This window comes from Pyrus communis, chromosome 13 (assembly GCF_963583255.1).
Source record: "Pyrus communis chromosome 13, drPyrComm1.1, whole genome shotgun sequence".
Lineage (NCBI taxonomy): Eukaryota > Viridiplantae > Streptophyta > Magnoliopsida > Rosales > Rosaceae > Pyrus > Pyrus communis.
Genome location: NC_084815.1, coordinates 5,195,971 through 5,220,890, shown reverse-complemented (window position 1 = coordinate 5,220,890; position 24,920 = coordinate 5,195,971). Strand labels below are relative to the sequence as shown.

Here is a 24,920-nt window from a genome sequence, read left to right as displayed (position 1 = left end):
GAAATGAAGATCCCGTTTGATAACTATTTCGTTTTCAATTTCTAGTTTTCTCTTTTCAAGTCTCAAGCCTCTCTGATGCATTTGGAATATAGATTCTTCCAGATCGAGTTTATTGCGTATGAGTAATTTAAATCAGATGGCAGCTTAATACAATATACGTAAACGCTAATGGCTCGGGCCACATTTTTGCCTAAATCCTCTTGATAAATCCATTTCATTATTCACAGCTCTGTTTAAGTTCTCTCCATACTTTCATGATCCAGAAAACCAACGGGGGTATACACATGTCGAGTCCGCTCCTTTGAAAATTACGCAGACCACACCTCACGAAGGAGTTCATACCTCGCATTCGTGCAGGCATGAACTGTATGCTCATGCTTTCCGTTTCCAATTCCATTTGCTACGATAGTTGGAGTTGATGGTAATTTGTCAATGATGGATGAAAGAGGTGAATCCAACTCCTCCAGCTCCTCATCACTTGTATATCCCTTTCGTTGTACAACTGAGACATTCCTTTCCAGTTGCGAACTTCCTCCTGCTTCTGAAACTTTTTCTGCCACATCAGCTGAGGAAGGTGGGGTGTACACAACTGGTGCCGCTGTGTAAGGGAAGCTCCTCGCCAGTTCTCCCGACAATCTGCGCTCCATAATGCTCTGAAGAAATGATGAAAGGGTACGTCAAACCTTCAGCGTTGTTAATTTTGTTTTTGCCATAGCAAAAGCGCATTTCTTCATTAGAAACTACAGAATATGGTCCATTTGGTTTCACATTTTAACATTAAACAGAAGATCCTTAAAAAAAGTTCAAGAAAAAACGTTGTCAAATGTTTCAAACCTACACGGTTATAATTGCAAAAACACATCAGGCCACAGAACAAAAGACTGAATAAAAGCAAAAGTATACCTCGGCATTCAGTGCCTCCAATACAGCTCCTGGGACAGCATCTGGACAGAACTCGTCTGGTGTGAAGTTACAAAGTATCCGCTTAACTAATGGAAGACTAATTGATGGGCAGACCTAGTAAACATGAAAGGAAACAAATTTGAATCAGCCCAAAAGGAGAGGTGAAAACGACGCCAGAAAATTCAGATAAGTTGAGGCAGTTGAACTAAAACCACAGCCATTTCCTTTCAATAAGAAGGCAATGAGATTATAAAAACTAACCTCCTTTCTGATTCTACTATCAATAAGCATGTCTTTGGGAAGCATCAAAAGATCACTCAAGGCATTCAGAAGAAGAAAGGATTTATCACCATCCCCACTCTGCCCGTCATCGTCCTCACTGCCAGGGTGATCTTCTTGCAGGGAATCATCAGCATCCATGTCAAATGTATCACTTAGCCATCTAGACCAATTTCCAACCTGCACGACATGAAGCCTCCTCATTATTTAAATCTAGCAATCACATTTTTTTAAAATAAGACCCAAGGACTTAAAAGTATTATGAGGAAGGAGGCACAGGTCATGCCCCTGTCATGGATTCAAGCAAATGGTGAAGAGGACATTCACATATACGGTTTTATGAGTAACTAGTGAGCAATCTAAACCCCAACTAGTCGTTGCCGGCACAAAGAATCTCCAGGTAAGGACCACAGAAATAGCAATATTGAGGCCTTCTAAGCAACAAACTACCAATTTTCCTTGGGAATCCTTAAGAAAATGCATTTATAAATGATGTGAACCATTCAAAAGTGGATATTTCTTTCTGTTTTAAAAAGAAGAAAAATAATTAAGTGAAAATGAGCATGATACTTACAGAATTCTTAAGTTGAGCACCAGACCCAAAACTCAAGTCGCCAGCGGGAATAGGTAGAACCCTGGAATCAAGAATGGGATCTGACACTGGATCAGTAGGGATTTCATGGGCAGATTCACGCAGAATAGCATTGAACATTGCCACATCTAGCCTTGCAACACAATGTTCCATTACCTAAAAGGCACCATTGCAAAAGGAAAGCTCATACAAATGTTCTAGTGAAGAATAAATGATGAAGATGAGAAACTTTGGTGATTGAAATTAAATTCCAATGTCTGACGGAAAAAAAATTTAACCACAGAGGGTTCTTAGATAGATATCCAATGATTTCATACCATTCTTGCCAAAACAGGCAAGCAGCCACACTTATGCCCCCCTGCTCGAACAGGACAGAGTCGCTGAGAAGCATCCTGGAAAGCGTTTTTCCATAGGTTGACAGAAAAGCTACCTTGCTTCTGATCACCCAGTGCAGGTCCTGACAACCTTACAGTCGTCTTATTTGTAGATGAACTCTCAGCTGGAGATTGCATATTCGGAGTCAAAGCCTAAAAAGATAAGACTCTGGTCAGCAAAACATAAAAGCACATCAAAGCTACTACAAAAATCACAGGTTAAGTGACAATTAAGTTTTCAATCAAAATTAAAAATTATCATCAGTCTATATAAATTCATGTATACACTTCAAGGAAAAAAATGACCTTGAACATGCAACTTATCCATCAAACAATATGATTGTCGTGATGTACAGACCCCAGCCACCTTTAACTGTTAAAAGCAAGAATGAGAGGTTCTTTGTTTGTGTAGGCGTACCTGCCACCATACTGACTCAACAATCCGAGAGAAAATCCAGGATTCAACTTTTTCTAATGCAGCTGTGAAGGTTCCTGTCTCTTGCCAGTCATCAGCGAATTGCATTAAACTGTTCATTTGTTTGCTACCGGAACTACCCCTCCATTTCAGTGAGGCAGACTTCACTTCATTTCTCTTGCTAGTCCCATTTGACTCCGCAAACTTTACTGAAGGACTTGACTGGCATGAAATGCCAAATGCTTGAGATATGATCTCCCTTAGCACGACAATGTTTGACAACCAGAAGGTCAACCTTAACATACAAAAGGAAAAAATAAATCATTTTCCAGAATCAGAGAACAGTTGTAACACTATGAACTATAACATGATAATTTTACCTGGGGACATCATTGCCACAGGACTTAGCTATCAATATAAGTCCTGATACAGTATTCTTAGCAATTGTCGCTCGCTTGTCCTGAGTCCAATGCTTGCAAGCATGGATATAAAGTCTAGAAATCCGCCGAGCTGGTGTGTGAACTTTATGCGCAGAGCTCCCATGCTCTGGTACTACAGAGTAGAGGGAAATTTCAAGAGCAGCAACTTCTCGCAGCTCTTCTTCAAGTTTCTCAATTCGCATTTCCATTTCTTCAATCTTTCGTTCCAAAGCTATTTCAACCTCTTGTTCACCATTTTCTTCCGCATTTACTATTTCATGGTCACTTTCTACAGTCTGAGCACCATTTGAGGCCCCATCAAGGATATCACTTACTCTTACCTCTTTAATAGGCTCATCATCAACCTCCACAAATGATTCTGAGGAAGGTTCAACAGGAACTTCACTATCAGAAGAAGTTCTGGTTTTAACTCCCGAAGGCCCGTTGTTTGAATTAGTGACTTTTTTGGCAGTGTCATGCAACCCCTTGGATTTTGACTTAGTAGATTCACTACCAGATCTCTCCCTGGATCCATGAGAGCTTTTTGAGGAATTCTTCTTTGCAATGGTTTTGGGTACCCTTGAAGCTCTTTCAACTTTCTCGTCCTCAAGGGTGGGTGAATCCCCTTGAGATGATACGGAGTCCTTCATTGTCTCGCAATCTGACACCTCGTCATCAATGTTCTCTTTGGAAGTCATTGGAGTAGCTTTCAGATCTTGAGGCACCTCCTCAAACCTGTTGACATCATCTACATAATGTATAACCAAGTTTTCATTAACTTCAGAGAGCTCTGTGCCCGTGTTTGAATCACTTACTAACGTACTGGAGTCTGTTTTAGCATAAGAGTCTTTGGATTCAGTTTCTTTTCCATTCAATGTCTTGCCATTATTCCCTTGATTCGGTTTATTGTCTCTCCTTTCACTTCTTCCAGTCCGCTTGGTGTTTTTAGTATTTGGGGTTTTCCTTTTGTCAACCTCCTTCATGCTTAACAAGGTTTAGTTCCTCCAGCTACAACAATCCAACGAAAGACTGTGACATGGAAGAAAACAAAACAATCAACAACCAAGCAAAGCTCTTCTCCTTATTACTTCCTCAGCGACGACTTGAAAACGAAAAAACAAAGCAAAGAAACGGAGCCAAAAACAGCAATAGAAACATAAAGCAAAGGGATTACAATTACCTCTTATGCAGCAACTTCCTTCAACTTTAAAATTATTTCGGTCAGCCTGCAAATTGGACATTGTTATGGGTCATCAACCGGAGACTTTTATGCAACGTTTTCCATGCAACAAAATCAAAACGGCGCTACACTGAGCGCGTTGAGTGCATCACAAGAAATGCAATGAAGAGCAAGCTTATGACTACCCTATTTAAAGGTCGTCTCAGTCACAGAGCCTTACGTTCATTTCTCAACTTCAAAAGGATAGACAAAAAATCAATCACAAGGACCAAACAAAGTTTGTTTACTCATTGCAAGGGACTTGTAGCTCAAGTAAATAAGAATCGCACAGCAAAGGATTCCTCTATACTAGATTCGGATCCCCCTCCCCCAATATCGCTCAAATCAAAATCATATTTTGTTTACTCACAAAAAGAAAAAAGTATATCTATTCATTCACTTAAAGAAGGCTCAATTCTCCCTTCTTTTTTTTCTTTTTTTTTTTTTTTATCAAAATGATATTCCAAACTATTCTAATATCCCGGTGAGTTCCTTTTGAATTTCAATGCAATATTGCTAATGCTATCATCACTGTTACATCACACCGACATATAAGACATGGGTATCCCAGTAATTCCAACCAGAAGGATCGGAATCGTATACAGCACGGGAGGGCCACATTTCGAAACAGTGACAATGATACATGTCAAACTCGTCTATTGTTATACTAATTAATTAAGACAGTGTGCCCGTCTTCACCCGAGTTCGAGCTTAAACTTCTCTTAACGTAGATTAGAATAGTTTAAAATATCAATTTTTCGAAAAAATATTGTCAATTTTGGGAATCAAATAAATAATCAAAACATGACACAAATCTATTATATTCTATGTCCACATCAAATGTGGAAAAAAATGAATATATCTCGATCTAGCAACTGGCAACAGCTAAACCAACAAAAGATACTCAATTTTTTAAAATTTTAATTTTTAGCTTGACCAACCAGTAGAATCAAGTCAAATCGATGAAATTGTAGAAACATCAACAAAACAAAAAGTAAAAAAAGTGAAAAAGTTAGCCTAATTAATCATCACAAACTAACAAAAATGGTAATTTTCCCTTTTGAATTTAATCACAATCATTTCCTACATATGTTCAACTGACGACGTGGCAAGATCCTGACCGTAGAATGTAAAATAACGTGATGTTTCTGAAGTGAAGAAAGAAACGGGCAATCACGTACCAGAAACGTGACCGGAGAAGATCCAACGAAATGTAGCAATCCGAGCTCAAAACGACGCCGAACTGAACCACACAAACACCCGCCGCAGTCTCTCCGTTAGCCGCGCGACTGCACCAAACACAAAAGAAAAACGACACGAAAGAGTGAGGAAATGCCACAATTGAAGAACTCGAATTCCAAAACCAAATGACGCCGGAAGCGATAAGCTCAGAAGAAAACGACAACAAGATCTTGGAAAAAGCTTCAGAATCCAGATCAGACGACTCAGAACACTGTAAAGGACCCGCTTTGGGGTGCGTGCCGTCTCTATCCGCCGGAAAAAGGCAGCATCGACCAGTCAAAAAAGTAACTGACAGTAAAAAGTTGTACTTACCGAAGGGGGATTTTTGCTGTGGGCGCTCCGGGATTATCAATAATTTCACGCCGATTAAGAGCTTTTCAGCTAATGGGGTGTTAAATTTTGTGAGGAATTTTCGAGGGAGGGAAGGTGCTATTTAAAAGGGGTGGGGGTGACAGTGTGAGGGGTACGGACATGGGGTAGTGGGGTGACCGGGAGAGAGGTTGTCGGTGGGCGTTGGGTGACCGGGTAGTACCGGTTAAGGGGTTGCGTTACGCCGTTACGCGTCGTGGAGTGTAAGTATGGTATGGTATGCCTAAACTGCCATCATTGTTTTGGTGAATTACATTTGGAATAAGATTATCTTCTCTCTTTTTTTTTTCTTTCCATTTCCTTTCTTTCAATTTGAAAGGTCACGGTTAAGACACATTAACATCTTATACTAATTTTTTATGGAAAGAGAAAGACAAAATAGAGAATGTGAAAGGAAATGATGGAAAGAGGAGAGAAGAGAATCCTAATCCATTACACTTATTTGGAATGAAAAAGTCTATTTAATCACCGGGTGGATGGGATAGGGAGGGGGGGTGAAAAGAGATTTTACTCAATTTAGTCTTTGAATTATCACCTCAGTGAAAATTAGATCATTGAATTATTATTTCAGTAAAATAAGTCTCTAAATTCATTAAAAATTGCTAATTTCATTCCTATTATATTCAAAGTTATTTTATCCAATTTTTCGTCAATTTGAGTCACTTCACACACTTTATAGTGTAATATCATCATTGTCTCACCTATAAACTCTTAACATTTCGTATACGATGCGAACATTACGTCTAATTTACCCTCCAAAATTAATTTCATACACTATTTTTCTATGAAAAAATTACCAATCTACTCGTCGATGTGTATCACATATAAATAACGTGATTTAAAGTGACAGAAAATTGAATATAGTAGCTTCAAATTTAATGTTAAGGATGTAATTGACAGTTTTTTATATTGCAATGATTGATTTTCCTGGAAAAAAAAAATTTAGGAACCTAATTTTCACTCAGATTGATAATTTATGGACTAAATTGAAAATTCACCCTTTACAATATATTAAGAACACGACGCGTTATGCTATATGTATTAAATGAGTGGATGGAAGTTCATTTTTGAAGTATCCCTCCACTTGTGTCCGTATATCCTGCATTCTAAGCATCCCGAAAAATCTCTCGTTTGGACTGGCCGTGAATGGATCTTATTGAATGTGATATGCTTTTAAGACTTGTAAGTTCCATCAACGTTTTCCTTCCTGATTCTCTCCGTGTCCACAATAATGTCATTTTATTTTGGCTATAAGGGAAGGTAGTTAGCTCGACCAAAACAAAAAGGGTAAGGTAGTTAGTAACAGTTTAAAACATTTAAATTATTTTCTTGTTAGAGTTTCTTTCCTAGGTTAGGTCTTCTGCGTGACCACGTGATTTTAAATATAATGAAGTAATTTCATCCATGTACATGGTTTATTTTTGTAATCTTATAGTTCTATAAACTAATTAAAACCTCGAAAGTTTAATCCAATGGGACGTTGAAAGTATTGCTTCTCAAGTTGGTGATGATAGTATTAACTATTCCCAATCAAGTAGGTAATTAATTAATGGGTTAACAAAATAAGATGGGATGGGCTTTACCATTCGTATCCCCACCACACTCACTGGCTCCAACATTGCAAATCATTATCCAAAACTACATTAATAAAACTCTTTTTATCAATTAAAAGAGTATCACAATAAAAAAAATTAAAGACAGTAATGTAATTTCACAAATCAAAATTTTACTGTTTTTTCTTAAACCTCATCTACATATAAGTTTATCATCTCTAATTTAAAAAATAAATAAAACTAAAAAACAACCTCTCTCCCTCTAAGAGATAAAGGGAATAGGCTAAACCTTACAATGAGCTTGCAATATTATGGTTCAAATTCGTCATTGGCGAGAATCAAACCTAAGAATTCTCACTTACAAGTGAAGAAGAATAACTTATACCGTAATATTAAGTGACAACCCTCAAGAAAAATTTAAACAAGTAAAATTACACTAAAATATAAACAATAGTATTAAATTATAAAATAAACCTGATGAGACGATGCGAACTCGAAGAGGTTCTAAGTTGACAATAGAGTTTTTCATAGAATAAGTTCATTGCTATTGAGATATTTCGGGTCATTGGAGTCATTGACACAAAATAATATAGTCTCTTATTTATTACCTTATATTATTGGTTTGACGATAAAATAATGGATATTGTTTGTGTTTCCTTTTAAGGAGAACCTACTTGTCTTTCACTATGATCAATGTATCTTCATCGTACGAACATTATAATCGAAATTGTTTGTTCTCTTAATCACCATCTAAAGATTATGATCAAACGATCAAGGCTATCAAAATCAAGATAAGTAATAATTTTAATTATGTTTATACGGTAAAGATACGTTAACTATACGTAAAAAGCAAGTAAGTTTCCTATAAAAAGAACACCTGCATTATTCGAAAATAATTGTATTCCATCAAATTGCAACCAAGAACGTCTAAAGGGAGTTCCACCGTCACAAGTTTGGTCCATTTGGTCATCTCTATGGACCACTCCCACCGACAGTGACACTATCGGCACACTGAGTGATATCCTCACCTTAATTTGTCATGTCCCCCTCTTCCCTCCTGCACCGACGTAAATCCACCTTTTCTTGTCACCTTCTGACGTTAATTCTGCACAAATTTGAGGACCGTTCCTTTCCCAGCTTATTTTTTTAAGCATAAACAAATTAGAATGGTAGGATTGCTCTGCATCCACGGACCACATGCATACAAAATAAAAGAATTTAATAAAAATAATAGGGAAAAGTAGCGTTTCAGTGAAAAATATATTGTCACCTTATGGAGTAGTGGTTGAGTCGGGGTCCAGTCCAATTAAGGTGCATTTTAAGGTCCTACAATACGGCATTTATTTATCATAAACCTTTCAGTCATATGTTCTCCCCAAAAAAAAAAAAAAAAAACCTTTCAGTCATATCAAAATGAACTTCTCATATGTAAACTGTAATATTTTGTCATTTCTTTGATGTGAAATGCTATTCTCCATCAGTTTATTTCTTAACTGAGTTGAAATGTTGAGTCCCACATCGGCTATGCCTATACAGAAGGAGAAATAATAGTTTAAATGCTCTAATCTCATTCCAACTAACACCGAAGTCTTTTGTGATAAAATTTCAAACCTGACGAATTGTGTAGGTGGTAATTACTAAGTTAAGGACAATATTAATCTTGTTGAAAGGAGGTCCCTTGGCCCGTCTATTGGGGACAGTATCGATATTGTTGAAAGTTATCACTTGACCCGTCTCTTTAATAATTCTATAGGAAGTGCATGCTCAAAGAGCTGTAACTCAATGTAGAGTGAATAAAAATAAATGATTCCAGTTCATGTTTGAACCAGGAAGAACCCAGATCGGTCATATATAGCAGTAGCTACAATTTAGCTTCACAAATAACTTGATCAAAAAATTACAAGAAGTGCAGCTAGCTGACAAATACGAACAGTAGATATATGAATTAATCTCCCAGGAAATAGAGTATTTACCCAAGAGTGATCCATAAGAAGCGTATACAATGATATATCAATTAATCTTCCAGGAAATAGAGTATTTACCCAAGAGTGATCCATAAGAAGCTTATACAATCTCCTTCAGTTGATGGATTATTCAAATAAGCTAATTTGAGGAACACCTCGTGGTATCTATTTCTTAATTTTTTTTTTTTCAATAATTAGAACCATTTATATTAATTCATCATTTATAAATTATCTTTGTAAAAATTTAGACAAATTCAAAATCATTAAGACCTCTACATGTAGTAAAAAAAATAGACGTATTCAAAGAAATTGTGGAATTGACAAGAAACGGTAATTACGGAGAAGATTCCAGAGTTAAGGTTGGGAATTTGGGGAATGGGTTCGTTTTCCTTGGCTTTGTGACTGGGATCATCAATGGTGGGAGAGGGGAGGGGGTAGGAGGCATAAAAAAAAAAATTGCATAAATCATGATCAATAACAAAAGTTTTGATTTGGCGAAGCCATGAGAAATACTTCGTCTCGGTTAGTTTGACAGAGTGAGCGGTGATGGGGCTGCAGACGGAAGAGGAAGCCATGGGAGACTGAGTAGAGAACAACTATAAAATCCTAGAACCGACGGGGGTGAACAGCAGGTAAGAGAGTAGAGGATCAGAAAAAAAGTTGTAAACCTAGGACTGAATTTTGCCTGATACCAAACTATGACTAGCATTTATAATGAAATTTGGTTACAATATATGAACGGTTTGACAAATTCCAACATCACCACATTCTCTTTGATGTCTGCCGTTTTCGGCAGTGTTGCTCGGAAATTTTTCTGAGTTTCAAACTGGTGATTGGCCTCTTTTGCTTGGATGCCGATTACTCCTTACTTATGGCTGTGTGCAGGAGGCGTCAGAGAAGGAGATGATCGGCAGTGGTCGGAGAATCAGCTGGCTGAAATTCCTCGAATCGACGGTGGAGAAAGTAGTGGATGCTTTTCGAATGTTATTTCATTTTTGGGCTTTTGGGCTCATTTTCTGTTTCTATTTTTTTTTTTTCTCTCAGTTTAGGCCCTTTTTGGTTATTTATAGGTGTTGTTGGGTCTTTGTCTGTTTGTAAGTTTCTGTATCTATGTGTTTGGTTGTATTAAAATCTCCCCTTTGACCAAAAAAAAAAATAAAACATCCCGCCACCGGTCTCAGGCTTTGGCATTGAGGTGGTGATAATCCTTCTTGATATTTTCCTTGTTTCTTTTCATATTTTTGGTAGGGATTGCTCTCTCACTTTATCAATGAGAGCATTTGTGGTTGTGGTCACTCTCTTTTTATGACGAGGTGAGCTTTTGTAGCTATTATGACTTACTGCTCAACTCCGGATCTTAAAGCAACAATTGTTGTTCAAATATGAGGTGGCGATTTTGTGGTTTGCGCACTTGACAAGGATCATGCAAAGGAAGCTCGCTATTGTTGGAGGTGACTTGTAGCAGTCTTTCCTTCATGGTAGTTGCAAGGGTTCGAGGGATTCACAATCATGTTTTCTTGTTGTTGTAAAGTTTTCAAGTGATGGTACGATGTTTACCTTGTGTGTCTTCATGGTGTTAGGTCCAGCTCATAGGGCTTAAGCCTTATGAGCTTATCTCTCTTGTTGGTTAGGTGTGGGTCTCTCATTTGAAGAATCGTACCTCTAAAGAGCTTATTTTGTGTTATGTCGTTTTTTGTTTTGTTTTGGTTGTGATTTGTTAGTTCTCCTGGCAAAGAACTATGAGGGCATCTTCATGATATCTCATAGCATGGCTTCTTTGCCAAAAGAACGTCTTCTTTTGCAAGTTCATCAGAAAGGATGTAAAGTTTTGTCCTCGAGAGCATTTCTGTTTGGTTAGATGTGGTTATGTGGGGTAGGTTTTGTATTGTCTTTCTGTAGCATTTGTAATGATGGAATTGCATTCCTGGTGGATGATGTTCTTCAAAAAGAGCACTTGCTGAAAAGGTGAGTAATGGAAGCTTAGTATTCACCGATCGACCTAATATAATAAGGATATCACTGCACTTTGTGCACATGCATGCTGCATGCAGCTTCTCAACCTCAAAACCATGTGTGTTGGTAGGAGTATTTTCAAAGGGGGAAATTATACTTTTTGTGAAAGACACATTCATTTGCCATATGGCTATGGAGAAAATGGTCCCATGATCAAGGCCATCTTCTTCGCACTCAAACAGAGAATTTCAATTCCTAACTTAAGAAAGAATCCAAGATAGACTTAACCTTCCACTTATTTCTACAAGTGATGGGAAGGGAAATCAAACATGAGTCTTTTGATGCATAAGTAAATGATCTTAATCACTTAGCTAGAAGCCTCTTACAAATCGAAACAATGTTCAAAATAGTGTTTGTTTCACACTTTTTGTACCCAACAATGGATATGAAAGGTTTTGCATTCCAAAAAATGATATTCATTAGTTTCGACTTAATCTATCAATAAATTATAATGATAACCTTATCCTTATATTTATATCTATATATAATTAGTTACTAAACTCATTGTCAACGTGACATGTTGAGTGACGAGTATCGTTCCGTTAAAATTTGGTATGTAACACTACACATGTCAGGTGCAATATATGTCAATCTATACAACGCTATGTTCCTATGAGTCTGATTTAAGTCACTCATCAGTACTAGAAGAGTGGTTTAAGACCATATATAACTATTTAACTTATAGGAATTCTTTAACAAGAAGGATCCCTATTTTTCAAAAAAAATGAAAACATATCTTGATGTTGGATTGACTTTAATGAAATAGGATAGTTGTGATTAAATCACATGCCACACAATCTCAACCACACTATTTCATTAAAGCCAAATCTAACGGTCAAGAGGGTATCCCTATTTTTTTTTTTTAAATAGGAATCCCTTTTGTTAAAAGGTCTGTTAACTTATGTGTATATATGTGTGTGTAAAAGTGTTGAATGTAAATAGTTAGTAACTTAATATGACGCTAACTATGTCATATATATACTTTGTAACTACGCTCGTAAACAAAACAATTGCATCGGTGCAACGTGATCTTCTCTCCTGGCATTACTTTGACATGATCAATATGCACATGCTTATGTCTTTTCAGAATCACAAAAAGAAGAAGCAACCAGACAACACATGCGTATGTCTGATTTCATCCCACATGCTTGGAGATTAAGTGTTACAATTGGAAATGGAATAAATATTTTTTTAAACTTACTATTAACACTTTAAAAGTCGAATTATGCATTCTTTGATAAGAGTTTTTTTTTTTTTTTTTAATTAAATAATAAAAAAATGGGAGTGCATTCTTAAAATTTTAAAGTATTAATAACAATTTTCTTAAATATATACCAGAACTAAATTATTAACTAGTCAAAATTAAGAAACACGCATTCATCATTCCCGATGGATCTCTTGCTGAACAATTTTTATGCGTAAAAAGTTAAAAACATGTCTTTGCATGCTGGAAAGAATGGAGCATAAAAGGCAAAATTTAGTTGATAATCTCTACTAATTAATAAAACATTCATTGTCAATTAAAATTCTATAAAATTATCAATTTAATCTTTTAATTAAAATAGAATATGAATAAGAAATATGGGGCAAAAATGTAATTTTACACAACTAAATTTTGTTGTTTTTTTTTCAAAGTCTCACCTACATGTAATCATAATATATCTCTAATTTATATATATATATATATATAATAAGAATAAAAAAATAAAAAACCAAACAAAACTTTCCACTCCCACATTCTCTATCACTATTTTCCTCTCTCCTTCTATTTCAAAAAAAAAAAAAAAAAAATTATCACACACTTTGTGTGTGCCCATATGCTAGTTAACTTAATAAGTAAACAAAATACTCTAATTTAAAATAAAAATTTCTTGGATTTGCACACCGTCTATCTATATTTTGAATCTTTGACAGACAAACTGTTTGGAGTCTCTAAAGGAGATGTCAAAATCCTAGGTGGAATGTCACTATACATATTTGACATCAAAAGTCTTTCCAACCGAAATGTTATTTGTTGACTAAATTTGAAGGTAGTGATTTGATGTCAAATTTAAAATCAATGTCAAATTTATTTTTAATTCATTTTAATAGTGGATCCCTTATTCCACTAACATTTCAACCAATAAAAATTTTGTTTCAATATTTTTTTAATAATTACAATCATTTAAAGCTCCATTTAAATAATAAAATAATATTTGACAATTCGATTGGAGAAGTACAAAATTTGACATAAGACTTCAGATTGTCACGTCAGCCATGTTATAACATTTTCTTTGGAGATGATCTTAGGGATCCGACCAGCTTCTTGTTTAAAATTTCTTTTATTTATGAAAGTTCAGGTAATCATGCTTTTCCGATAGTTTGACTCTTAGTGTTTTTCACAAAAATTAACAGATGTGAAAGGTGTTACACTAACTATATATAATCTTTTCATGTATCACCTGACTTAATAAGTTGCAAGAATGCAAGTTCAAGTCTTAGAAATGATCATTCTTAAAAAAAAATCATTTGAATCAAAGATAGTTGTCTTCTAAATGTATTAAATAAATGGTTAGTTCATCATGAAAACTTTACTTGGTACTCACACCATCGATTTGTTGCATACATTCGAATTTAGATACATAGACGATCTCCGATTAGAATAATTTTTTATAAATACGATCTTCAAATGAAGATTAAGAAATTAAAGAGTCAATCATAAAATTTATATGGTGCAATAGGTGAGCTATGTTCATTCTCACAAAATTTATTGGGGGATGTAAGTTATCCTTTACCTAAAATCAATAATAAAAGTAAAAAGGTACCAAAATTATTTTTTAAAACAATGACAGTTTTGAGTAAACTACGAGGGCATATCATTGAATAAAATGTCAAAAAGAGACTTATCTCATGCATCACTTACGCTCAGTAGTGGATTTAGAATTCTAACTTCAGATGGTCCTAATCAAGGGACATTAAGCGTTAGTCCTGCAATGGACTTGGACGTCTATGTGCGCCTAGATGTGGTCTAGGCAAAGGCCTAGATGGGCTAGACATATTTAAATAAACTTACTATATATCATACAAGTAAGTGTCTATTTACATTTAAAAAAAAAAAAAAAAAAAAAAACCTTTACTTGTATTGAGAATTTGAGGTTTATTATTGAACATACAACATACAAAAATATCATAATTTTTACTTTAGTATTTTAGTGAATTGGATGGTATGAGATGCAAGTGCAAGCAACTATGAGTTCATAATACTTTATGAAGTAATTTTTAGGAATCGTATGAATTTATAGGGATTTTTTTTTCTTCAAAAATATGGTGTCAAACATATGGTTTTTAAAATATTGGTTAAGTAATACATCATCCCTTATGCTAGGATAGTACCACCTGATTAGACATCAATCGAAAAAAAAAGATGAGAGTTGGCCCCGTGAAAAATGGAGAGAAAAGTTTTTCTTCTACATTGTAACCAAGGTCCAAGATCAGAGTCATGGTGATCTTCTCTCTTCCACCACATGTCTAGACCATTGGGTGGCCCTCGGATGTCCAATTCATAGGTTTGATCACCATGGGGGACGGAAACGGAAAAAGAAAGAAAGGTAAGCATGAGTACAACTCGGTAGACCGAGTCAGCGAGTTGCCAGACGAAGTTCTTGTCAGTATATTGCCTTTCTTGCCGCTCAAGAAAGCCGCATAAACTAGTATCCTTTCTCAGCGATAGAGGTACATGTGAACGTCCACTACGACTCTCAACTTTGATCCCCAAAAAACATCATGCAGCGTGCGCTTTGAAAAACTGCGTAACACGTACATTGATTGGGTGAATAGTGTGCTAGAACAACATAAAAGCCCAGTAATTGAGCAGTGCAGGTTGCGTTTTTGTCTCTGTGATGGTAAAGATTTCATGTTCCATTGATGAAAGGTTTCAATTTGTCTCCTGCTGTTCCAAGTCCACACCCTTCTGCATGCATTGGGTTCAAATCCCTCAAAGTTCATTGTTTCAAAAGTGTTGGTGAGGCTGAAAAAGCTCTCAACTACATCATGTCTAACTGTCCAGTTCTCAAACGATTATCAGTACTACTCCAATGATTTGGTTAATTTAAGAGTAGTCAATCTGTCGAGCGCACTGAAGTACATAGAGATACGACAATGTTGCAAGATCGAGAGCATTGATATTTGTGGCGCAAATCTTGTATCGTTTTGTATCGGAGGTCGGATAAACCTTCTTAGGAACGTACCGCAACTTGTAGATGTATCCATCTGTGCTGACAATGATGGATTCATAGAGGCTGCCTTGAATCAACTTCCATGTTGGTTTTCTCTGCTGGAGACTCTCAAACTGGATGGAATACTGGTTAGTACATTTGTGGTGGTTTAACTTTATATGTTTGGTTCTCCTTGGTTTTAGTGGGATTATGTTTAATTAGTGCCTTATTGTTTGGTTTTCAAATGAACTTGGAGAATTGTGTTTTCCTATGCTTGAAAATCTCAAGCATTTGGAATTAACATTTGGTTTAGATGATCATTGCAATCTTCTTCAGTTAAATTCCTTCGTTACGGCGTCTCCTTGCTTGCTTAAAGTTTTGTTGAATGTAAGTCTATGCCTTCTCAATTTTTTATATATATACAAGCGGTAACTGATCAAAACTTTAGGTTTCGAGAGTAAATACTCTTAACCAGCTCGGCTATAATTAAGCTCTTTGCAAACGAACTAAAATACCAATTAGGGGTGTAAGACTTGATGGAATTGCTCTGGTTTGTTCTTGATTCAGGTGCACTTGAGTTTCTATTCAAGAACACTGGGCAGAAGAAACGAAAAGAAAGATACTCCCCCCAAATGCTCCCATGATCACCTCCGAGAAGTCGAAATTAGAGGGTTTGAGGGACATTGATAATTTCCAACTTCTCGATTACTTGACGAAGACTGCTGTTAAACGGGAGCAAATTGTTACGAGTCTGTTGAAGAGTGTGGAACGAAGGGGAAGAAAGTATGACAGGCTTAAAGCAAAACATCCTCTCGTACTCTTGATTGGTGAACATGGCAACGATAGAGGCAATGAGAGAAGGTTGGGGAGCATATTGCCGGAAACTGTGGTCAGACGCCGCTGGAGGCCAATGGGCCAGCGGCACGGGATGAAGAGGAGGGAACCGTGTATCTGCTTCCCTGAGCAAGAGCATTGAGGTAAAAGTTGAAAGTTGGAAACCAACTTTTCCTGGTTCTGGGACAGTCAGTATGAATTACCCTAAACTGGAGTGTTACAAGAGGGTTTTGCTCTAGAATGCTTATTTTTCCACCTCTAAGTTTTCGAGATTTTTTTCAAACAGACTAAACCTATAAATTCGAACTTAAATTCGTTCGAAAGAAGAGAAGTTTCTCCATAAAACATGAGAAAAATACACATGAGAACATCTGTACCACACACGAACCTATGTCCCATTACATGGAGCACCAATTAACTACAAACTCATGGTTTTGCAACATTCAAGGTTCATGGCATATATTTGAACCATACAGAACAACTCAAAATCCCTCAAAGATGATAGCTTCGATTCAACTAAATCTAACAAGAAAATCAACCTGAAACAAAGACTACGAATTCAATTGAAAAAGAATGAAATACGAATAGCTGCTGATCCTTTTATGTACCCATTGTACCAATTCATCACAACCTGGGACTTTTCAGGGTTACCCTGTTGCCTATGTCTGAAAAACTTAAAAATAAAAGGACAGAGATAACTGAATCTAAATTTCATCAACGCCAAGGTCCCAACCTTTCAATTTTTATACCAAAAACAAGTCGCCAAAAATTGGGAAACGGTATGGAGTGACAATACGACAAGAGCTCCAGCTTCTTGATACAAATGAACTATACCATGAAAATCCATCACATGTCAAATGAAAAATACCTCACTGATAAGTACCAGAAACAATTCCTTGATTACATAAAACATAATGGTAATCAACTTGAAACATAATTAAACCCGCTGAAAGGGGTACCAGCCAGTTCAGTTATAGATATAGGTGATTACCACACTGCTCTAGTTTTAGCTAACGACACCTAAACTATGTTTATGATTTTCCTAACAGCACAAAAGACCTCTATGATCAAACCAAGAAATCACCCAAGCATCAACCAAGTTTTATAACGTGAGACCACAACATACTCCATCCCACTAAAGAGAATGAATCTTCTTTCAAGAGTCAGACGACAACCTCAATGATGAAATATGGAATAGAGACAGTGTTCATGATACTGGCTAATCAAAACCTTTGAGTGCGTTATTTACCAACCCAAATACTTCCAAAGTTTCAGAGAAAAATTTCATTGATCTGCATTTATATTCTAAATGTGATTTGTAAAACTCATGGAAACCACAAATCCTGGCTCCTATATCACGATTCAGCACTTTGATTATTTCCGCACATACAAAATTTATGTTTCCAGGAAACAATTATAAGAAAAAGAAAAATGCTAAATGGTATCAAAGTTCTGTGGTGTTTAAGTTTATACCCTGATGCAAGAGCTTACATGCCATGTAATTTTCACATGATTTAGTAAACCTTTTTCCTATACATCTAGCATCATTTTAAGCAAAATCCCTACAAAATTTATCCTATTTAGGTTCCTCAAACTTCAACATAGCTTAAAAATTGATTCGAACATCTGTATTTTGGGCACACTTCTTTCGATTCAAGGGTCATATAATTTCGTATTCTTTTTATTTTATGCTGAGATGATCTTTAAGGGATGACCTATGAGATGTATAGTTCGATTTTCGAAATATAACTTGTAGACCTATAAAGTGGGATGACATTCTCATTACCAGTGTTACTGTGTAAGTGCTAAGTATCCAGATATGTTTTATGCACATAGATTACAATCCTGGCTCCTAAGTATCAATTCAGCACCTTGATTCTCTCCACGCCTCTAAAACTTATATCTCCGAATGAACAATTACAAGAAAAAGAAACCTGCTAGCCGTTCCCAAAGTTCTACAATGTCTAATTTATAAACTGATGCAAGCGCTTACGTACCATGTAAGTTGTCGCATCATTTTGTTAACCTTCGTTACACATCTAGCATCATTATCATTTTGTTAACCTTTGTTACACATCTATCATCATTCGAAGCAAAACCCAGTACAAATATATCCTACTTATGCTCTTCGGACTAACTATCAACAGTGTAAGCCCTTAAGGCACATAGATGGCATCCTAGTCCTAGAAATTTTCACGAATGCATCCTAATTCTATAAATTTAGCTACTGATACCACTGCATAATTCAAATTATAAGTATAAAAAACTGTAATTAGAGGCAAGAAATTGATGAACTATTCGATAACATCGAAGAGTAAAAACATACAAATAATTGAAAAACAACTAAATTATGAAGTAATCATCAAGCTTCACATCAAAAGCCCAATTAAACATCCCCAAACCCTTATTTCAACTACATATCATATCAACAACCGAAAACCCATTTCAACTCAACAAAAAAAAAGGGATCGACCTCAGAACAAACCGGCATACCCAGATCGCATTTCAGTCAGATTCGCCCGACCCGGCGACAGAGAGGCCGGCCTGCTCGATCTCGAGCCGTTCGAGGGCTTTCTGGTGAGCCCAAGTCTCGATGGTGAGATCAGGCTTGGCGTTGAGGCCAACGCCGAGGATGACGATGGTGAGGAAGCTGGTGACGTAGCACGGGAGCTCCCAATCCTCCCATTTCCGAGATTGGCCTGGGGGAGGTGGGGTCCGATTGAAGAGGTAGCCTTTGGGTTGTTCCTCGTGGCCCGGGCTGGTCCACCGGCTCGGACCGGTGGCAGAGCCGCCGCGGGTTCGGAGCGCCTGGACGAGGCGATGGCGGAGCATTGTGGAGGCGGGTATGGTGAAGACTTTCGCTCCCAGCTCGTAAGGGAGAGAGAGAGGAAGAGAGAGAGCAGCTTTGTGGAGAGTGAACTTTTGATTTTCTGTGGTACTTGCTTATTTGATGGGCCTTTGCTATATAATTCTATGGGTCAGGACTCAGGAGGACAAGCCCAACTCCACTCACATTTATCTCCTTGGGTTTTATTTATTTGGCCCTGTTTGGCAGATCGGATAAAGGATCGGATATGATTAGTTATACGGACTTGGGTGTTTGGCATTCACTTGTACTAAATAAGCGCTGGATTAATTTAATCGGTCGGATAGGATAACACGGTATACACCCGCTTAATAAAACCAACCAAAACGCCCGGATTATTTAGTCGGTTTCACTCTCCTCTCTCGCGAACTCGGCCCTCTCTCTCTCTCGCTTCTCTTGGCATCGTTGTCCTCCCCGTCACCTTCTCTCGTCATCGTCGTCCTCCCCGTCGCCTTCTGTTGCGCCGCTTTCTCTCGCCATCTCTGCTCTCCTAGTGCTTGTCGCCTTCCTCGTCGTCCTCTCCTTGTGGCCTTCCTCATCACCTACTCGCCGTCCTCCCTTGCAACTGGGTCTTGCAAAGAAACATGGTGCGGCGGAGAGATGATTTCAATTTAGGATTTTTCTGCAACTGGCTATTTGAATTTATTTGGGATTTTTCTACAGTCAAGGAAGAAGAATATGGGAGAGAAAGGGAGGGAGTTTGGGGGGTGTGGCGGAGAGAGCTAGGGAACAATTATTTGGGCTTGTTCTGCAGTTGGGGAAGAAGAAGGGAGAGAGAGGGAGGGTGTTTGGGGGGTGCGGAGAGATCTGGGAACAAAAAAATGATTTCACTTTTTTTTAAATTTTTTTTTTTTAAGTTTGATTCCTCCTACCTAGTATAATACCAAACACAGTATAAATAATACGGTCACTAGTCCGATACTGCACCAAACACCCGACTAATTTAGTCAGTACTATCCGGTGGCTATTTATCCTATCCGACAGAAATAGTCAGTACAGTCCGAGCTGCCAAACGAGGCCTTATATTTTGGGTAATGCTATTTACCTTGGATTTTATTTATAGGAAAACTAATGAAAATGACTTGAAAATTTTGAGTTTTAACAATAAGGACAGAATAAAAGGTAAAGTAAATAGTATCATGATTGACTTTTTAGTGTAAAAATATGGTTTTTCGTTACAGTGAACAGTACCGGGAGCTTTTCGTTAAAGTTCCATTTATTTATTTATATCCTGGGTCAAGACTCAGGAGTGAGCTCTTTCTACTTTTGATTTGACAGCCGGGAATTGAGAGGAATATATGAAAAGTAAAAAAGCTAATGTGGATAGCACCACCATATATTTTATATGGTTGCAATTTTGACACTCTCTGTTTACCTTTATGCACTTTCATTAGATGCGTAACAAATTATAAAGGGTAAATTATATTTTACCCTGCTCATGTTTCTATTCAATTGCAACCTCAAACAACATTTCAATCTTATACATTTACTTATTATTTCAACCCAATGTCATACGATTCTTAGTCAATTCGTTAAATTGGACATTAAATGATGATGTAACAAGTGCAAAACCCATATTTTAAGCCTAAAGTATATTACTTTTAGTTTAAATTTTTTTTTTTTTTTTTTTTTTGCATAAAGATGTGTAGTGAATTGGTGTTGGTTTGGTTATATGTCTATATGGAATTGTTTGGAAACCAAACAAAGTGAGAGTTTTGATTTTAAAATTGAAAGACGAATTTGAACCATATTATTACTAGCCCATTGAGAGGCTAAACCCACCCCTCTCTTCTTAAAGTAAGTCCAGCGTGGTTAAACACCAAGGGGACTGGCTACGCGAGCAACCCAAATCATCAGCCTAAGCAGCTCCAGCCCATTCGGGCTATTGGGCTAAGGGGGATCCCGATGGAGAGCTCAGGTGCAAATCCAAGGCCTGAGCCCCTGAGGGGGGATGACGTCAGCCACCCCTTTAAAAATTTTGCGTCTGGTGCGTGCAACACAAGCACGCGTGAGAGCGCGTCACCGACAGGATTTGCAAGCAATGGGGCTTGAGCTGGACAAGCTATTTGTAGCCGTTACTGGGTGCAACATGGCACCCTCTCGCCCGTTGGATTTCAATGACTCTTTTTTTTGGACCGTTCGATTTCGAACAATGAAAAAAATTTCAAAACTCCCCCAACGGCTAGATGACGTGGCACATTATGAGCCGTTCGAATCCAGATCAACGATCCAAGTTTTTCAACTTTAAAAATTAAAAAAAAAAAAAAAATCTGATATGTTACCATTATGCCTTGTGTCACAATCTGGAGAGTTGGATTTCAAATTTTGTGTAATCCAACGGTACAAATTAATTAAGTTAATAAAAAAATTTAAATTTTTTTAAAAAATACCTTATCATTATCTTCCACCTTACACCACACTTACATATTTTCTCAAATACTTTCAACCACATTCCAATCTTTCTCTCAAAGTTTCTATATACTTCTGTTTCCAAAAAAAAAAAAAATGGCTAATGATGCATGTACGAATTTGACGCTTATTGAAGATGTTGCATTGTGTTCTAGCAGGGTTGAAGTTACTTATGATCCGATTACGGGTAATGAGATGCCGTTGCAAGAAATGTGGACATGTGGCAAGATGAGATTGGTTAAAAATCTTATTAGAAATCTATCCTCAATGATTCTAAAAAGATAATGACACATGGTGCGACGGAATTGGATAAATCTTATCGAAATCTATCACAAAAAATTGTATCAAACGGATCCCTTCCTCCTAATCCACCAAATCAGGGAATTCGTGTCATTGAAATTTGATCCAATGACTACAAACAGGGGTTCATTTTAAAAGTTATAATAACTTCAACCGTTGGATTGATTTTCAATGGCACGGATTCCTTGATTTAGTGGATTAGGATCCCTTCCCGAAATTTATCACCAAAATTGTACTTTTGGATAATGACACGTGACATGACGAGACCGGTTAAAAATCATATTCAAAATTACAAACAAAATTATTTTTTATTATTTTATAAAATAAAAATACAAATATTTTATTGTTTATTGCCATGGTTATTCAGGTTAAGGGTGAAGATGGAAAAAACAATTACTGTTCATTAAAGGTAGTTACTATTCAATGAAGGGGATTCAATTGCCTATTGCCATGGGGAGCCCTTACACACTAGAATTGCTCTTAGTGTACATAATATCCTTTGTTCAAAAAAAGATTGAAAGGTTTTCTCAATTACAGGAGTGTCCACAGAGACTGACGTTATACTTCTCTACATCAATAATCAAGTATAATTTCTCAATATTCTACGTTTCACTATTCCCCTTCGTGTCACGGTTACAGCGTAACTATTTTGTATATGTTCCGCTCTTAAGTCAGACATTTGTAGCTTTTAAGGAGGATCTTCACAACTCACCAGTAATCTCCGCAAGAACAGATTCCTCCAACAATGTGATGAAACCGGTTTTTATCTCTCAACGACACTTCTCTTCGATATATCTCCGAGACAAGTTTCGCAAAGTTATGGCAATCAACGCAAATCCGAAGGTTTTTTATGACACGCACTGGCACTCCTTCAGCAGTAGCAATCAGCCCGAAAGCCAAAGCTAGTTTTTCGCTATGGCCTAGGAGTATCTTCTCCTTCTGCTCCTCATCCACGTCATATAAAACGCAACCCAAATCAGGAACATAACCAGCTTCCTTTAACTTAATTGACAATTCTTTCACCTTTACAGACACCTCTTCTCTTCTTGGATGGGAGCGATCGCTTGCATGAAACGTATGAAGGATTTGGTCAAGCTCAATCCAACTTCTTCCGGGCTCCTTTATCACAGCCTTCTCTAACATCAATTCCCTTACGGTTCTTACATCTTCCCATCTCCCTGCAGAAGCATATAAATTAGAAAGAATGACATAGTTACCAGCATTTTCAGGCTCAATTTGTAAAAGCCTGAAACCAACAAATTCACCAATGTCGATATTTGAGTGAACCCTACAGGCACCTAAAAGCGAACCCCATATAGCAGCAGTTGGTTCAAAATGCATCTTTTTTATAAACTCAAATGCTTCTTCAACTCGACCAGCACGCCCAAGAAGATCAACAACACACCCATAGTGTTCAAGCTCTGGCTCAATTCCATTTTCACCTTTTTCCATCTCATAAAAATATTCCAACCCTCTATCCTCCATTCCTCCGTGGCTGCAACCAGATAAAACCGCCAAAAAGGTGACACTGTCTGGTCTGACTTTACTTTCTTCTTTCATTAATTTGAAAAGCTTAACCACCTCTTTTCCCATTCCGTGTTTACTATACCCTACTAGCATAGCATTCCATGAGATGACGGTTCTCTCTGGCATGCTATCAAAGATCCTTCTTGAGTAACTCAGGTTTCCACATTTAGAGTACATATCAATCAACGAGTTCAGAAGAACCACATATGAGGGTAGTTCCCGACGAAGGACGTGGTTGTGAACTTGCCTGCCAAGGTCCAATGCAGCAAGCCCTGATAATGCGGTTAACACACTTGCATAAGTGACGTAGTTCGAAATCATTCCTTCTCTCTGCAACTGGCGGAATAGCTCCAAAGCCTCCTCATCAAGACCCAGCTGGGCATAGCCAGAGATTATGGCAGTGCAAGAAACAACATCCCTTTCTGGCAAGCAGTTGAAAACTCCTCTTGCTTCATAGATTCTACCAGCTTTGGCATACATGTCAAGAAGTGAGCTCCCGACAAATATGTGTGACTCAAAATTTCTTCTTATTATCAGAGAGTGAATTTGCCTTCCTAAGTCCAATCCCGAAGCGCCAGTACATGAAGTGAGTAGTGTCGCAAACGTGAACTCATTAGGCTCCGTACCTGCAAAGTTTGCCGATATTGTCAATACAAGAAGCCCTTGTTCCGCAGCGAGATTAAAAAGATAAACAATAATCTCGAACTAATCAAAAGATCATTTAATTAAGCAAGAAAATCTGATGATCTTTACTCGCAGCATGAGCAATGTCTGAATGATGCACTTACATAACTCGAATAAAAACAATAATATACCTGATCTAAACATCTGCAGAAAAAGATTCAAGGCTTCGGAGGCATACCCCCTCTTAGAATAAGCCGAAACCATGGCCGTCCAAGACACAACATTTCTTTCAGGCATTTCGTCGAGCACACGGCGTGCATCACCCAAACGATCACAGTTGTTGTAGAAGACAATCAACCGAGTTCCGAGGTGCATAGGCGGTAGATAACAGGTTTTGATCATGTGGGCATGGACTCTTTGCCCTTCTCTGAAAGCCCTTCGGTTTATGCACTCGTTTAGGAGCGTATAGTAGCCGTCGAACTTCATCTCAAGGCATATAGCGGCCATTTCCAACAGAGCTTCTCTCAGTTGACCGTTGGAGCATAGAGATTTTAAATTCTGTGGATTTGGAGGGAAGGACGAAAGGGAGAGTTGGCGGGCAAATTGATTGACCATTTCCAAAAGGTACCCTTCTAAATTGTTTAGACTGCTTAAGGAGATTCCAGAGTTCAAGTCCAAGAGGCTATGTCCGCGTTTGTTACACGTTATATTTAATATATATATAAACTAATCTAAGTCTTTGACCCGACTAATCACTAGGCCCTCCAGCGGACTCCACATTTTTTGGGAGCGAGGAACTCTAGCATTTGCTAGGTGGGTATTGTG

At 37.4% G+C, this 24,920-nt stretch overlaps 3 protein-coding genes across 5 annotated transcripts; all 3 read right to left on the bottom strand.

The window, feature by feature from the left end:
* Positions 1-78: 78 nt before the first annotated feature.
* On the bottom strand, positions 79-5,875 carry LOC137712716 (uncharacterized). Of its 3 annotated transcripts, none has more exons than XM_068451853.1 (10): positions 5,756-5,875; positions 5,383-5,490; positions 4,163-4,208; positions 2,944-4,011; positions 2,567-2,858; positions 2,092-2,301; positions 1,757-1,930; positions 1,165-1,362; positions 904-1,017; positions 79-653 (listed from the first exon to the last, which is right to left on the bottom strand). In XM_068451853.1, the coding sequence occupies exons 4-10, from the start codon at positions 3,963-3,965 to the stop codon at positions 309-311; spliced, it is 2,355 nt and encodes a 784-aa protein (XP_068307954.1). In that variant the 5' UTR covers positions 3,966-4,011; positions 4,163-4,208; positions 5,383-5,490; positions 5,756-5,875; the 3' UTR covers positions 79-308. The 3 variants fall into 3 exon arrangements, with proteins under 3 accessions (XP_068307954.1, XP_068307956.1, XP_068307957.1); XM_068451855.1 differs by having other exon boundaries at positions 2,944-3,990; XM_068451856.1 differs by lacking the exons at positions 4,163-4,208; positions 5,383-5,490; positions 5,756-5,875 and having other exon boundaries at positions 2,944-3,717; positions 3,806-3,890.
* Positions 5,876-18,658: 12,783 nt separating this feature from the next.
* Positions 18,659-19,290, bottom strand: LOC137713098 (uncharacterized). Its single transcript, XM_068452354.1, has one exon. It carries the CDS (start codon positions 19,199-19,201, stop codon positions 18,875-18,877), a length of 327 nt encoding a protein of 108 aa, XP_068308455.1. The 5' UTR covers positions 19,202-19,290; the 3' UTR covers positions 18,659-18,874.
* A 3,213-nt stretch (positions 19,291-22,503) lies between these two features.
* On the bottom strand, positions 22,504-24,753 carry LOC137713524 (putative pentatricopeptide repeat-containing protein At3g13770, mitochondrial). The gene is made up of 2 exons (XM_068452834.1): positions 24,287-24,753; positions 22,504-24,097 (listed from the first exon to the last, which is right to left on the bottom strand). Exons 1-2 carry the CDS (start codon positions 24,708-24,710, stop codon positions 22,653-22,655), a joined length of 1,869 nt encoding a protein of 622 aa, XP_068308935.1. The 5' UTR covers positions 24,711-24,753; the 3' UTR covers positions 22,504-22,652.
* Between the last annotated feature and the right edge of the window lie 167 nt (positions 24,754-24,920).

Excerpts from the sequence above, each read along its gene's own strand:
- LOC137712716 (XM_068451853.1), bottom strand. The coding sequence starts at position 3,965 with ATGAAGGAGGTTGACAAAAGGAAAACCCCAAATACTAAAAACACCAAG. Across the intron at positions 1,363-1,756 it reads GTGCTCAACTTAAGAATTCT|GTTGGAAATTGGTCTAGATG; the intron begins GTAAGTATCATG and ends CATGTCGTGCAG. Across the intron at positions 654-903 it reads TGGAGGCACTGAATGCCGAG|AGCATTATGGAGCGCAGATT; the intron begins GTATACTTTTGC and ends TCATTTCTTCAG.
- LOC137713098 (XM_068452354.1), bottom strand. The coding sequence starts at position 19,201 with ATGCTCCGCCATCGCCTCGTCCAGGCGCTCCGAACCCGCGGCGGCTCT.
- LOC137713524 (XM_068452834.1), bottom strand. The coding sequence starts at position 24,710 with ATGGTCAATCAATTTGCCCGCCAACTCTCCCTTTCGTCCTTCCCTCCA. Across the intron at positions 24,098-24,286 it reads TCTGCAGATGTTTAGATCAG|GTACGGAGCCTAATGAGTTC; the intron begins GTATATTATTGT and ends CAAACTTTGCAG.